Source organism: Aplidium turbinatum, chromosome 2, assembly GCF_918807975.1.
Source record: "Aplidium turbinatum chromosome 2, kaAplTurb1.1, whole genome shotgun sequence".
Classification (NCBI taxonomy): domain Eukaryota; kingdom Metazoa; phylum Chordata; class Ascidiacea; order Aplousobranchia; family Polyclinidae; genus Aplidium; species Aplidium turbinatum.
In genome coordinates this window covers 32,511,598-32,527,882 of record NC_137473.1, presented here as the reverse complement: position 1 = coordinate 32,527,882, position 16,285 = coordinate 32,511,598, and the positions used below count along the sequence as shown (strand labels likewise).

Genomic DNA, 16,285 nt, shown 5'->3' with positions numbered 1-16,285 from the left:
TTGAATGAGGCTGTTCACTAGGCATTTAGACAATGATTAAAAGCGAAGCCGAAATAAGATCTCGATGGAAGGAACATTTTGAGGAGCTTCTCAACCATACAGCTGTTATTGACAAATGCGTGATTGACATTATTCCCAACATGACACAAGAAGACTCTCTTTCTCAGACACCATCTCTCGGAGAGGTCAAAACTGCCATCATGGCCATGAAAAACAACAAAACAGCGGGCCCTGATGGAATCCCAGCAGAGATTTACAAAATAGGTGGCAGTTTAATCCAACGTAACCTTCATCAACTGCCAATCAAAATTTAGACAAATGAAATTGTTCCATCTGATTTCAAAGATGCTAATATCATCACCATATACAAGCGCAAAGGTAATCGATCAGAGTGTGGAAATTACCGTGGGATCTTTCTGTTAGCAACTGCTGGCAAGATTTTAGCACGTATTTTAAACAATCGCCTCAAACTGATATCCGAGAAGATCCTTCCTGAATCTCAGGCTGGCTTCAGGCCATCGCGTAGCACCACAGACATGATATTTTCCCTCAGACAATTGCAAGAAAAGTGCCGTGAACAACATCAACCACTGTACATGTCGTTTATTGACCTATCTAAGGCCTTCGACCGCGTCTCCAGAGATCTCCTGTGGGATGTACTTTCGAAATACGGATGTCCAGACAAATTTTTTCGTATTCTGCGTCTTCTTCATGATGGTATGTTTGCCAGAGTACAGACCAGCAACAACAGTTCTAAACCTTTCCTGGTTAACTCTGGAGTGAAACAGGGCTGCGTAATAGCACCAACTCTTTTTGTAATTTTTATTGCATCTATCTTGGAAATAGTCCACCATGACCTTCCATCTGGCATTGACATATGTTACCGCATGGATGGAAAGCTCTTTAACCTCGCCCGCCTTAAAAGTAAATCAAAGACTACAACACGGAGTATCATGGAATTTCAATATGCCGATGATAACTGTGTAGCAGCACTGAGTGAAAACCACTTACAGCAGATTCTGAATGCTTTCCATCAAGCATACAAGAGGCTTGGACTTAGCGTCAATATCAACAAGACTCAGGTCCTCTTTCAACCACTTCTTAAAGATCGTACCAGTGCTCTGCCAGAAATCCTTCTCGATGGTACACCTCTAAAAAATGTGAAACACTTCTGCTACCTCGGAAGTGAAATTTCAGACAACGCTGACCTTCAGGATGAAATACAACATCGTTTAAATTGTGCTAGCACTGCTTTTGGAAAACTTCGCTCACGAATATTTGACAACCATAACATACGAAAAAGTACAAAGCTCGCCGTCTACAATGCAGTAGTTATCACAACACTATTATATGCTTCCGAGACCTGGACCACCTACCGAAACCATATTAAAACTCTTGAAAGATTCCAACAACGCTGCCTGCGCAAAATTCTGAATATCAGCTGGGAAGAGAAAAGAACAAATTTGAGCGTGCTAGAAGAGGCTGAAACAACAAGCATTGAGTCCGCATTATTCGAAATCAACTTAGATGGTGCGGGCATGTAGTGCGAATGCCAGATCAGCGTCTCCCTAAACAAATGTTCTACTCGGAATTGGCTAAGGGTAAGCGTTCGGTAGGTGGACAAAAGAAGCGGTATAAAGACTCACTGAAGAGTAATCTTAAAGTGTGTAACATCAATTATACAAACTGGGAGGAAACCGCAGAGGACAGGCTGCTCTGGAGATTTGCCACTCAGAAAGGTGTCGCCACGTTTGAGAAGAGCAGATCTAAAAGGTTAAAAGAAAAAAGAATGCAAAGAAAAGAACGACAATCACACCCACAACCAACTCTCCCAAACGATCTTAAATGTACCAAATGTAACCGAACTTTTAAAGCCAAGATTGGACTAATTAGCCATTTAAGAACTCACCGTTAGCTTTTATTTTATTTTTTATTGCGAAGGCCATCATCCTCGAAGACGAGGGATAGCCATCATCAATCAGACAATGATATGCGTTTTTCTGGCGCAAACTAAGCTGAACTATCACAAGTGCAAACTATAAGCTGAACTAAAAGCAGATTATCACCTTATACATCTTGTTGTGATAGTTCAGCTTAGTTTGCACCAGAAGAACGCATATCATGTTATTTAACAAAAGACGATGTTGGAAACGCTGTGAAAGAGAAGCCTATCGTAGGGCCAAGTAACACCAAAGTCTAGAGTTGAACGCGTACATCAAGCTACCGAGTGTTCATTCAACGCCATGTTGCAAAACAAGATTCCTGTGATAAAGCTGGAGTAAAAAGCAAAGTAGAGACAAGGCACTGATCGATTTGTTTGAAGTCGAAGCGAAGATTGGAATCTTTGTTTTTCCATCACCCTAGCCTGAATCTTCCACCACTAAGCATAAGTTTAAAGACGATAACCATCAAAGCAAAGGCATGATCTATAAGAAACTGTCTGACATGTCAAAATTGCTGCATGAACTGGCACTTTGCTTAAGATTTGTCAGCGGATATGAACTGCTCTTCATGATACGACTTGGCCTATTTTATATTGCAGATTTTGTTGCAATGTACAGTAACGGAGACGACTTAAAATGCTTTTTACACGCAACTCAAGATAGCTTTTATGAAGTAATGTTAACCTGATAGAAACAACCCATCAGTAAAATGATATTTTTCTTTTGCTTTGATACAAGAGCTTCATCAAAAATTTGAAAACATTTTTGAAGAACAAAATCAGATGAACTTAAATGCAATCGAAAAGTTAAACTAAAGTTACAGGAAAACGTTTTTTGTTTGTACTGCACAATAACTGAAACTTCAACACTCTTCGGTTATTTATCATTAGCTTTTACTGTAGTTTAAAATCTGTCTTGAACTAATTGACTGTATTTTCTTTATTTGTGGTGACGTCAGGTTGTCAATGTGATAAGTCCGGAACAGATCTGTCAACTTGTGAAGGAGAGCAATGCAGCTGCAGCAGTTCTGGAGCGTGCACGTGCCTTCCCAATGTTGAAGGAGAATCTTGTGATAGATGTACTTTAGGAACATGGGAAATGTATTCTGGAAGAGGATGTGTTGAATGTGAATGCAGCAGCACAGGAAGTCAACCAAATACAACGTGTGACGAAGTAAGCACAAAAGTGCTATAAACATTACACTGCTTGTCACATGATTTATAAAGCTTTACTGATTTTTAAAATCCAGGGTTTTCTAAAAGTACGGAAGATCCAACTACCTGTCAGGAGAAAGGGGAGTTAAATAAGAGTGCTGCTAGATGTTTTTCAAATTTTCTGTCTGGAGAAAGCGTATGCAGCAGGCCCAAGCTTGCCCAAACCTATTTCAATAATAATAATTCAACCCAATTTTTTATCGACCCATCAAAGCATAATAATATAGCAATGGAAAATTTAAGCTCCATACAGAGATTGTTTCCTGAAAAGAAATTACAGGCTTCAGCACCTGCCACATGATACTGCATAAACCTCAGGTGTACTCTGATTTTCTAAAAAGAAATCTGATATGCTATGATATGCTAAATATTTTCTAAGCGTCTACTGCAGCCTCTATTTACTGTAAAGCATATTTTACATAAAATTTTACAAATATAATTACAAGATTAGTTGATTATTATAAATAGGTTTAAATTGCAGTATCAAATAATAGGCTGATTTTGAATGGACTAGTTTTGGGCGAGCACTATTAAAATTAGCAATATAAGCTTAAAAATTAAAAAATATCTGGCAACGCATTTTGAATTACAGTATGCTAGACATTCTTTTGAATCCCAGTGAAAATTTAACTCAGTAAAACTGTCCGTTTTAAGCGGTGGTCTGATTCTTGTTCGTGAAGGTGCATTGCCAATTGATATGTTTTGCAACAAAACTTCAATTTATATTCTAATAATTTTTTTATATGCTTTTAATATTGAATAACTTATATCAACTTTTTTGAATACTTGTACAAGCTTGGTTAACTGCAAGTATTATCATGACACTGTAGCCTAATAATTGTGTATTATTGGTATAATCTTGTTTAAATGTTTTCTATGATACCTGTATACTGATTCATTACTAGATGCTAATTTATTTTTCTTGTAGCTAAGACTAAGGGACCATAAATGCAAAAACTAAGATTATTAGTGATGCTGAAGTTACAAGGGTCTCTTTTAAGGCACTTCCGGTTTACTAAGATTACTAAATTCAAAACCTAACCAATATTTCTCATCAGTCATGTAATATTTAAATGTTGATTTTATTCGAGGATACGTCATCACCGAAGCTACCTACGTCGTGTTGTTGATATATGACAAGGTTTTCATAGTCTGGCTTATATTGCAATAAGAGTTAAGGGAGGCAGAAATAAAAAAGCAGTGTCATTGTTGCTTATATCTATCCATTTTATTGATTACCCAATATTCCTATAGTCTAATTCTACTTCTCATAACGGCCACATTTTGATTGAAGGAAACTTATTTTTAGTTGACTGGAGACTGTGTTTGCAAAGAACAATACACGGGATCGAAATGCAAAAATTGCAGAGAAGGATTTCAGCAAGATCCTGAGGAGGGATGCGTTGGTAATTTTAGCAATCATCAAATTGGTTGCAGTAATTTCATTTCATGCAAGAAAAACTGTGCCTGTTTCAGTGTAGTAGTGTACTGTACAGTACATTGTAAAGTCACTTTATATGTGACACAAAATATGTCGTGATTGCTCTGTTAGAAAACAACGTATATTTTATATGAATGGCCATTAACACTAACACTGCCTCGCTTTTGAAGAAAAGGAATCAGTCCACTTTTTGCACAAATGATGTATTCAAGCACCTCCCAAACAAAAAAGAGCTCAAGTAGCCTACTCCCAAAAATTCAGTAAGCTACCAATGAGACATCATCACCATAGTACATTCAGTTAAAATTGTAGCATTCCCGAGAAAACTTGCAGAATACCTTATGTAATCTATTTTACTTACCCCCAGGTCACAGCAATTTGCAAATTTTCTCACATTATGTTTACTTTAGTTGTTCAAGTTAGATCATCAAGCTCACACAGACAAAAATTTCAGTTAACGATGTTTAATTTCCACATATCAAGCCAGGAATTCTATCTTTTGATCAATTGTTTTCAATTGTTAAAGCAGTTTACAAAACATGAATACAATGTCTTCTATTCTACTCTACAGAATATTTAGATACATGGCCAAATACTTAAAACTCAGGATTGGTTTTCTTTTCACTCAAGCAGCTTTTAGTGTTTTGCCATTGTTTTGCAAACACGACAGAAGTGTCGAAACCGACACTTTATAATTTCCCGGATCTAAATTTTGCACTTGTTTGTTCTCCAACCGTTATGAGAGTTTTATTGGCTTCATGCCATTACAGTATAAAAGCTTAACTTTTACACCGTGTTTTTAAACTGAGAATAAAGATTAAAAACCAAACCAAGGTTTAACGTAAACCCTCAACGTTAAAAAAAACAACTTAATCTTGCAAAAATAATCTTTTGCAATATCTGCGTAAACTAGTTGTGCCTACTACCAATTGTCACATGACGTTATTTTTATAAGATGAGTTGATAGGATTATTGTAGTTTATCGTTGAGTGCTTTTACAATCGATAGCTCCAGTCAGACAGACATCTTATTGCAGAGTTTCAAAGCGACTTTTATGGAGACGATCCAAGGGAGGAAGAACCCACAACAACCACTTCGACAACTACAACAACCACGACAACTTTGAAACCAAAACCAATTCGAGTAAATCCTGGATGGAGTCCATGTGTTTCTTGTGGAGGTCAAAAGTGGCCTTCCTATTGTCGTGGTTGGATGTGTCGCAGAAGATGGCCTTATTCTCGGCAAGGGCCATCGTCACGGCGTTGCTATTCATGTACGTTTTTATTTTGTATAATGCAAAATCAACAGAACAGTCAAAATTGCGGATTTCATATGAATGTCAAGTGTATCAAATCAGACACATAATCATTATTATGCAAGAAATAGGTTTTAAAGGAAAACTTCTATTGCCTTAAAACTATCTATGGCCAAAAACAATGTGCATTTGATCAGTTTGCAACCATTTAAAGACCATCCAAGTTTACAGTAGTCTTCATACAACAAGACTTCTTACGAAAATGATTATTTTTTAGGGAACTGGATGTGTCGCTCGTCTGTCGAATACTCCGGATATCAACAGGGATACCAACCAAGTTATCGGCAATCCTCCTACAGTAGCTACAATAGGTACTTCAGACAGCCAAGATATTACAGAGGTTACTATCACCATGCTCGCTACATCCGCCCACAACGACAATACAGAGCTCCGATGCGACTGAACCTTTACAGAAATTAATTTTTTTTGTTTTCAAAAATGTTTTAGGGAATACCAAAAAATTTAGACTTGTACATAACTACAGGCTTAGCCTGTGATTAATCTATAATGACGTAAAATTGCCTAGAAACTAAACAGCATAGATTTCAATTATATCTTATCTAAACAGCATATGTTTAATTTACCATTGTTACACAAATAGCCTATTATTTTGAGCGTTTGATTGTGTTCAACACAAATCCTGACCGAGCCCGATTATGTATTATTGCGATCGTGTCATGAGCTTGCTTTCACTTTTAATCAACACTTAAAGATTTAAAAAGGCTGTTAAAGTTTAACTCCATCAACACTTAAAGATGTTTTTCCTCATATTGTGTAGACATGTTGTTTCAAAATTCATCACTACTCTCTTTTGTGTGCCATGTTAGAATAACTGCGCTAGGGCATGTAACAGAAATCAACAAAACTTAATCAAGTTTCTGAAGCAAGAATGGGAACAGCGGTTGTTAAACTCCAGTAATGGACTTCTGTCACTGATATTCCATCTTTCCTTTTACTATTCTTCGTCTTTGTGAGTCCTTTCATTCCGTTATTATCCCCTGAACACCTCAAAAAATTTCCAGAAACAAACCAGGGGCAATGCAATAAACGCATGTTACTGCAATGCTCATGTAACACTGTAGGTCATGAAAAGTCTGCATAAGTTGGCTGAAAGTTTAGGATTTAATATTTTGCTGGAAGCTGTTCAGTATATCTGAAATTGCATTATCTAAAGTAATCTCTTTTTTTGTCTACGGCTTGACCAGTTGCTTGATTAATCTCATCGACACATTCAACGTTCTTGATGATCTTTTCTCCTATCACAAACATCTTTCTATTTGGCCCCCGACTTGGCCATTTCCTCTACCAGGAATCTTGCTTTTGCTGTATCATAAACATAGGAAGCACTAGTGGGCTATTTTGTGCATTCATCTTTTTGCCAAAGAAACATGGACAACACCTTTAAGTCTCCACATATTATTCATGTTTGGCATTTTTAATTTTCTCAAGAATATTTTTTATAGTATTGTGTGTTTCTTAAATTTGTACCGAATGACTTAAAATTACGGAAGTCAGTTTTTTACCATTATCTAACAGAACACATTTAATTCAATAACATAATACGTTCTTCTGGTGTATTGACATTATCATGATATTATCTTCTGGTGTAACTAAGTTAAACTATGACAAGGTGTTTCAGGTGATAATCTGTGCTTATTTCGATGTTTCGTAAGGCAAACACCAATGATTTCTTCAGGGGGCTACTTCAAGTGATGGCTACCTGTTTACCATGGCAGAGCGCAATACTATGTTGCCGCTACTGTTGGAAGCCATTCGTGGACACGTAACTGTGTCTCATCAAAACACTAATTGCATTAGATTTCTATGTCAGGAAAGAAAATTAATTATACCAAGGGCAAGTCGCAAGGCAAAACATTGTCCTGTGTAGACCATAGGTTATATGAACATAAGCAGGCCTGGATTAACCATTGTGCTAGGGTGTGCTAAAGCACAGGGGCCCCGCAGACAGAGGGCCCCACTTTTCCTAAAAATGAAATAAATAAAATAAAATATTAATCTAAAAATATTATACTTAAAATATTATATCAAAAAGGCTTATGGAAATGAAGCAAGTTTTAGTCATGAAACCATGTACCAGATAGTAGAGAATAATAAAGTTGAAGCTGCTTTCCCTAATGTAGAAACAATTCTTAGATTGTTTCTTTGTATGATGGTCACTAACTGTTCTGGAGAAAGATCATTCTCTAAGCTGAAAAGAATCAAAAACGTACATCGGTCTACAATGACACAAAAACGGTTGGCTAATCTGAGCCTTCTCAGCATATAGAGTGTGATAAACAGCGACTTCTCAATTTTGATGCTATCCTTACAGACTTTGCAGCAAAGAAAGCCAGAAAAAAGTCATTCGGCTGAATTTCATGTTAGTTTTCTAAATCCTATTGGTAGTTAGTAGTGAATGAAAGAGCAGTTTAGAATAAAAATTCAGAATAACCTTTCATTGCAATTTGCAGTGTAGTGTGCAGTACTAACAGTGGTCCCTTGCCACAATGTTTTCCCTTGCACGGTTTCGTTGATTTAATGTGTGTGATTTTGCATCCATTATACCGTAAACATTGTTGACTTAATTTGCACATATGCTTATTTAATCATCGATCACGTGCTATTTCAAAGTTATCTAACTTGTACCTAAGCAAGGCTCGGTTTCCTCTGAAAGCGAAACCAGCTTAGGCTACTTCCATTACGCTCCACGTAAGCTGGTAAGGGCCCCCATAAAATGCATTAGCACAGGGGCCCCATTTGACCTTAATCCGGGCCTGAACATAAGTTAAAACCAAACGTTGTATTATACCATCATGATCTCTTCCACGGGTTGTCTTTGTCCCACGTAGCCTACCTCCAGACTGGCTACGCCTTAGATCGTGTGCTCAAAAGTCGGCGCAAAAACTATAGCTCTTCTTTCAATGTACATAACTCACCATCTTTTAAAACAGGTCGCCTGAGCTAGTTTCACTTCAGTGTAACCTTAAAAGTAAAGATGATGACAAAACGAATGATTTCATAGTCTAGTTATTCAATCATAAAAAAAAAAAAAAGCTTTGTTTCATAGAGAAATTGCGCGTTGCATGCTATACAATGCCCAATGAGCCTACATAGCCTACAATGCTAAAAATTAGAACAGTTGATTGTACAAATATATGATACAATTTTTCCAACACATCGCTGAAAGTACAAACCAGTAAAGAATTGCTAATATTCAAACTTGAAATTTTTAACTGTTTATCGATTTCTTTTCTGTTAGCACGAAACTCTTGTTAAATTTCTATAGTTTGTGTGCGATGCACAACAAACCTAAACTAAATACAAACTCAAACCGTTCAGCAAGCATTTAATTATAAGACAATATCATGTGTTCTTCTGGTGGCTGGAATCAGTCACCAAAAGAACACAAAATTGTATTTTATGAAGCTAAACTAATTATAAACAAGTTTATGAAAACATCAACAACTCATATTGTTTATATACCTATCTTGGTGGAGAGAATAAAAACAATGAAAGTAGGCTATAGGCCTTTTAGAGTGTAATTTCAAAATGTGTCAAAAATGGCCAAAATGACTATGCTACATGTTTTACTGTAGCCTATATTTCACACTTTTTATCAATGTGCAATGTGCATGTTGAACTCTATCAGTCAGCTAGGCAAGCAATATTCAGCACATGCCTAGTATAAAATCTCGCAGCACACTTGTTCAAATTATATTATCTGCAATATTTAATTAACATTTCTTCATCAAAATTTCAATTATAGCCAAAATCGGCAAGTCGAAATAAAATCACAAGTAAAACAAGATGGAGTGAAACAATGTTTTTTGATTAAACAAAAGTAGCCTTAAACATGAATGTTAAAAGCCTACATTGAACAACATTTTTAAACATTATCAGTATACGGTTTGAGAATCATAACGATATCTTGTGGGTTCCCGAAATGTTTCAGACTCATCTTATATAGCCAGGGCATTGGAAGGGCTGTCTGCATCCTTGTTAAACAATTGAAATCTTTTTATATTTGGAAGTGAAGCACGAGTGATTTGTATTGAACGCAGTTTTCTCATGTCATATCGTATTTCAGTCATGGATTTGTCAAAAACGCAGCAACAAATTCGTTTTATCCAACTCCGAATCGGCTCCCACCATAATCTGCGTGTCCTTGTATGTCTTAAACAGAACAAGTAGAAAATGACAATCCCCTGTAACAACAACGCAGTGGGAATAAAAGAGATATATTGAAAACTATTACAGCATTTAAATTTCTTTTTCTAATGAAATCGTATTATTATATTAGACAAATCAGAATATATCTCACTTGAATCGCTATCAACAATGAGAACAAGTATGTAACTGGTTCCACCAAACTAGGCTGGCTGGCGAGTAGTTCAATTGGTATGGCAAGCAACCATACAAGTCCAACCAGTGCTCCAATGGTCACAACTCTACACAACGTTTCTTTTGGGGAGGTTTCGTTCCTGGTTGAGCGAATCTTCATAGAAAAATAAAACTTTGCAGCGTCTAGGTCTACAAATAGCCTATATTTGAAGAAAGAACCTTTAGATTAGCTTACTCAGCGCAGTAAGCGCAATGTCCTATAGAAGCACAATCATGTAGTATCTTATTAAAAGTTAGGTTTGGTTATGCCACATTACTTTGCTTAATGTATCGATGCCTTAGAAGTGGTTAGCTCCACTAATAAGTATTCCATCGTGTCACACTATAAAAATGTACATCAAGTGTTTACTAATTCGATAGAAGTTAAGATAGCAGCAGCACAATGTCTGTTTAACAAACCATTTTCCTTTTCCATGTTATTGATCGTAATACCATGACATAGAAGAACATGTTCAATAAAAATATAATTGCTCCTTCGATAAGAAATCCAAAGTATAAAGAGTATCCCGACAGCCAGCAAGAGTAGTTGCTTACATACGCAGAGTTGTATAAATCGTCTAAAAAATACATCGTTAACTGAGTTGTGCTAATTAAGCCTTGGTAGAGTTTTACTTGAACAATCCAGTTCTCTGATGCTCAATAGCAACAAAAACCTTAAATCATCAATTGGCTTTTGGCCCAGGTGATTTTATTATAAAGTAAAAAGTTTAAACTAAATTTGTAAGATGAAAATGGATGTTACTGCAATCGATAACTTTATCAAACTCACTGGATAGGCGGACAAAATCACTGTTTAGAGGTCGTAGATCATAATATCCCATTGTCAAAGCAACGTTTACACCAACAACGACAAGAGGAAGCAGGTAAGAAAGCCAGGCAGTGTAAATGTGGTAACGTTCTCCAAGTGATGTCGATTTCTTAACGAGCAATCTAAATATGCATAAAAAGTTAAGTTGTAAAAGATTCGAGCAGTTGTAGCACTGGCTTATTGACTTTCGAGATTAATCACAGCATTAACAGTAGGCCTATAAATGAAATTTGTTTCCAGAAAAATCTAGCGATTTCCATCCTAACAACCTGTCAAGCATGCATTGTAGGCTCTGATATTTGTATATTAATTTGTATAATCGTAAGAAATAGTTGGGATACTCTATTATTAAGAATTGCTCACTATACAGTACTGATTTTGAAATTTATGTTATTTAAAATTTGCAATCATAGAATGTTTAATAAAACAAATGGTTTATTAATCCTTTATTTTCTCGACATTACACTGGGAACAAAATCAAGTCCCTCCACGGGTCATTCTCGTAATGAAGTACCAGCTTGGGAATCTAAACTTCCTAAAAACTGTCCCGCCAAAATTAGCATAACACCTTAACACCTTTTTCAGGGCCAAGAGCACCAGATGTTATAGGTCTATGCTCAATGGTGCTGGACGCTTTAACGTAGATATTTTGCGTTGGAGCTGGCAGAGAGTTTTGCCTGTGAGTGTGGTAAAGCGCAAACGGCAGGTCATGTAATCAATAATTGCCAGCTGCACAGACCACCCCATGATGTGGAGGGCCTATTTTCCCTTGACGATGACACCTGGCAGTGGCTAACCGACAGGTTCTGTTATGTTTAGCGACAATACATAAGAAAAAGAGCACTTTACCCATAATGCGTTGAAAATCCTATTTGTAACATTTTCACATTGATTTCTAATCACAAGTTCAATAATTTCATAATTATCAAACAATGCTTTTCAAAATTAAATTAGCATGAACATATCTATACGATTAGGCAATAATTACTATAAGCTACTTGCAATTTTTGTTGATATAAAATAAGAAAAAATATACAAGATAACATCATGTGCACCAACTTACTGATACATGGTAAACGCTTCAACAGACGTCCAAAGCCAACCAGCCAAGAAAAAGTAATGAGTTAAAGCTGTAACAGCGACACAAGGAATAAAATTTTCCACTTTATCGGATCCAGCCAAAAATACAAGATATCCAATTCCATAGGAAATGCATAAATTTATGTGAACAGGTCCAGGACTAGATGTTCGTAACTTTCTGTCATACACGTACAATCATATCAATCAAATGGTAATAAATTTGCTTTCATCGCTGTCCTCTGTAGCGTAGCAACTCCGTATTTAGTGATGCATAGCACAGATACCATATTCAAAAAGAAAACAAAAATCTTGAACTGTGATCACCAATTATTCTATTTTGACTACAAACTTGCCTAAATGCCTAAGCTAAAAAAACGAAAAACGTTTTACCGTTAAGGGATGCCTTTAGCATTGAAGTTTCATCATTGTTTTATTTTACCAAGACAGAATTTGCTGTTTAAAAAAGGATTTTAAAATGCAGCATTTATCACTACTAAATGACAAGCCTCCACATGTGATTGGAATCCACCAAACTTAAAGTTTTAAAAAAGTTTATAAAAAAAGTTAAATACTTATCATTGTGAATTTCAAAAACTTTTATTACACATCTAATAGTACGAGTACTCAAGAACGTGTACTAGCACTGCTGCACCAGCCTATTACACGTTTTACTTTACCCTACGTTATGTTAAAGAAACAAAGTTAGACTGACTCCACTTACTTGTGATAGATGTAAATTACAGCCGTAAGAAAGAAACCAAGGCACGAAATCCCTCCAATGACTCTATTGGCGTAATCAAACGTGGTATATGATGGACGCTTGATTATTTCCTTCAAAATATTTTTTTCAAAAAATGAAAGCAATACCTACTTTCAAAGTTTTAATTTTACTAAAATTGTATTAAAAAGCTACCGCATTCTCAAACCGTCACCAAGAAACTCTTTAAAAAATAGAGGATGTTAAAAACAACGATAGCAAGTGGAAAAATATGAAATTTGCTATCACAGTATACTGTATTATTAACACACCTATACGACAAACGACATCAAACCAATTTTTGGTGCTTCCAAAATGTTAATAGCATGTAGCGAATATACGGTACGTTATAGAAAACGGGATGAAGTTAGAAAAAGCAGCTAAATATTCTGTTTTGCTTTTTGTGTACTTTTTGCGTTCGTGTAACCGGGTGGCCATGGTGTAACCTACTGTTTTCGGTAATGGAAAGCAAAAGCAAAAACCAATTGGCTTGCCGCGTTACTATTAAAACAATTGCGAGACTTCTTTAATCATTTTCCGGTTGAATATTGGTTTGGGTTTTGATTTTTGAATCTTTATCTTTGGACTGACAAAGCCTTGATTGGTTATTCCTGGTAGTTTCGCATATTCGTACAGGCTCTTGACGAGGGGCCGGTTACTGAGATTGGCAGAGTGAAGTTTTCCGATTGTTGAAGTGTTGTTACCGGGGAATTATTCCACTCACTAGGTGCCGCTGAATGGAGAGCAGTCCTGAAATGAGTTGCTCAAGCGCACATCCCGAGAGCCGAACCAGCGCCGCGCGATCTTGAAGCGGGCTCGTAACCATTGAGCTAATAGATGGGCGGATAGATGATTACCAAACACGCTTGATAAAAATACGATCATGTTACTCACGACCAATAATGCAAAGTTGGTGAAATGATTGCATCCACAAATAAAAGGATGACTTTTTTCAAGTAAACTACATCCCTCGTCTGACCAAGAAGATGTCGAAAAATTCCAAGTGGCGCATTTCCCGAGAAGGATATCATGTTTCTGCAACAGCAGAAATAATTTGAAAATCCAAATTGCCCATGTGTGATCACTGAATATCAAAGCGCTGCAAAACTCTTTGTTTCGCAAAGGTGACAAATCTTTCCTTAATTTCAGTGTTTCTAAATGCTCTTATAAGCACTGTGTCAAAATCTAGACGAATATTTGTATGGTAAAACTAGTACAAAAGGAGCCTTAAATTGCAGAAAACGTATACACAAAGACTACGTTTATCAACTAATACTCAGACTATTAAGTTGTAAGTGATTCTAACTGCTGTCAAGCATAGCTAATTGGCCTCCAGTCAAATTAGAAGCACACGCATAGTTGCGGAGCTGTTACCTTTACATCACTCACGTTAAAGTTACCCTTTGAAATGGGAGGGATGGTGTATGTGACTGGAATGAACAATCCTTTTATTGGTTTTAGATTTATTTGTGCCGCTATCACCTGAAATGCAGTCAAATTGAATCACTGCTCTTAATTTAGTACCCTATTGTCCCAAAGACGAAACAAGCACGCTTCTTGTAAAACAATATTACCACAATCTGTGTGAATTTCTTTTGTTAGAGTCTAACTTTTTTTAACATTTTGTTTATGAAACTGCTGGAACCTTCTCGGCAATATTTGAATATTTTATTAGCTTACAGCAGGGAATGCTAAGTGGTTTGGTGGTCTATCAAAATTACTTGATTCGCTAAAAATTGTTGCAAATTTAAACAGAGAATTATATGAAAGCTAAGATGTTAAGCATGATAAAAAAATAACTGAAGCCATAGACTACATTGCTCACTTTGATAGAAAAAACTCAAAACTTTTTAAAAAGGCGGTTGGTTAAGGTTATTAGAAATAAAATATGTTCAGTAAAGAAATGTAGTAACTTGGAAGGAACACATAACAATTGAAATGAAACATCAAATTTTCGTTTGTGTTGCAACTATGAAGCATTGGCTTAAAGCTTCATTTATGGCAAATACATTTTCTTCAGAAAATTGAAAACCATTTGTAGCCTATGAAGGTTATGATTAGTTATAAGTTACTAGTAGCCTACAGAAAAGAACAATATAAATTACAAAGCAAAAAATATGACAGAATAATATATAAGCTAGATGCCAGGTAAAAGGTTAAAATGTCATTAAAATTGTAACAAACAATACGCAAGAACTACAAATTAGAATAACCAAGGTTGGAAAGTCTCACTGTTACTTACGAGGCTTGAAACACTGCCACATTCGGTTTATACTTCAAAACAAAATAACGACGTCGTATCTCAAGTTTGAACACCCTCGTCAACTTTCAGTTCTACCATGAGTTATCAAACAAACCAAACACTAAATTACATCTTTAAAGAAAACATTCTGAAATTGGCACCATAGCTTGAAAGGTAGGCAATTGGTTATACTAGAAACTTAATCAACGATATATCGTTCGATAGATAAAAGCTTTCATTACCTGAGAAACATTGTATTTTGAAGGGAAAAATACATCATCGAGATAGTGTATGAAAGCAATTCTAGATTGGTTTCCTGCTCCCATTGTTTCATTTAAGCCAATGAGAGCTTCTTTGGGCAAAGTGATACTGACTGCTTCTTTTCCAGTGGTAGAAAATCGTACATCCTCGATGGACAAGGTGCTAGCGTATTGAACCTACGAATGAATTCAATATAAACTCCTGTAGTTTCCACTTGACACCATTCTCCAGTGTAAATGTGGTTTTCCTTTTCATATAGGCTTTTGCATTGTTCTGGAAACTTTCGTAAAGTGCGTGCTTTGCTTTTACAAACAAATATGAAATTCAAGAACTTTTTTTCACCCATGTTATATGTTGAAAGATGGATAAATATAATTATTATTAGAGCAAATTCTAATACAATTTCCCAACAATGCCATCTGTTACCAAATAATATGTGCGTTTGTACATTGTACAATTACGTGAAATCTGAGACATAACGCTCGTGAGTTTCCTATCTTACAATTTTGTCTTTTGTGGCATATATGCAATTATACAGCGTAGATTATTTGGCAATACATGAACTTTGGAAAAATCGGATAAACACTTGTGAAGAAAAAAAATAGGTAAAAAAAATTCAGTTTATTATTTATAACTCAATGTTACAAATGTGTAACAAAGTGTAGACTGCCGTATTTTGTGTTAGATGGATTACATTTTTCCAAAATAGAAGTCTCGAAATTTTAGTTTTGTTGCTGGGCTCTATAAGATTCCAGGCAATTTTGTTTACTTGTTGACTTTGAACTACGGACGTTGGTTTGGCCACAACGATTGAGGGGTTAAC

At 35.9% G+C, this 16,285-nt stretch overlaps 3 protein-coding genes across 3 annotated transcripts in view; 1 reads left to right on the top strand and 2 right to left on the bottom strand.

Moving 5' to 3' along the window:
- Window positions 1–7,964, top strand: part of LOC145764851 (uncharacterized) — a 28,059-nt gene extending 20,095 nt beyond the window's left edge. The window contains exons 9-12 of the mRNA XM_082576535.1: window positions 2,902–3,116; window positions 4,467–4,563; window positions 5,635–5,871; window positions 6,131–7,964. Of these exons, the coding sequence (XP_082432661.1) occupies window positions 2,902–3,116; window positions 4,467–4,563; window positions 5,635–5,871; window positions 6,131–6,333 (752 nt within the window). The 3' untranslated portion in view covers window positions 6,334–7,964. The remainder of the gene's footprint in view (window positions 1–2,901; window positions 3,117–4,466; window positions 4,564–5,634; window positions 5,872–6,130) is intronic.
- A 1,702-nt stretch (window positions 7,965–9,666) lies between these two features.
- Window positions 9,667–12,357, bottom strand: LOC145765336 (uncharacterized). The gene is made up of 5 exons (XM_082577140.1): window positions 12,186–12,357; window positions 11,084–11,244; window positions 10,714–10,871; window positions 10,235–10,408; window positions 9,667–10,118 (listed from the first exon to the last, which is right to left on the bottom strand). Exons 1-5 carry the CDS (start codon window positions 12,191–12,193, stop codon window positions 9,873–9,875), a joined length of 747 nt encoding a protein of 248 aa, XP_082433266.1. The 5' UTR covers window positions 12,194–12,357; the 3' UTR covers window positions 9,667–9,872.
- LOC145788511 (adhesion G-protein coupled receptor G7-like) lies at window positions 12,247–15,704 on the bottom strand. Its single transcript, XM_082600274.1, has 6 exons — window positions 15,444–15,704; window positions 14,334–14,441; window positions 13,854–13,994; window positions 12,924–13,033; window positions 12,311–12,380; window positions 12,247–12,252 (listed from the first exon to the last, which is right to left on the bottom strand). The coding sequence occupies exons 1-6, from the start codon at window positions 15,525–15,527 to the stop codon at window positions 12,247–12,249; spliced, it is 519 nt and encodes a 172-aa protein (XP_082456400.1). The 5' UTR covers window positions 15,528–15,704.
- Window positions 15,705–16,285: the final 581 nt, after the last annotated feature.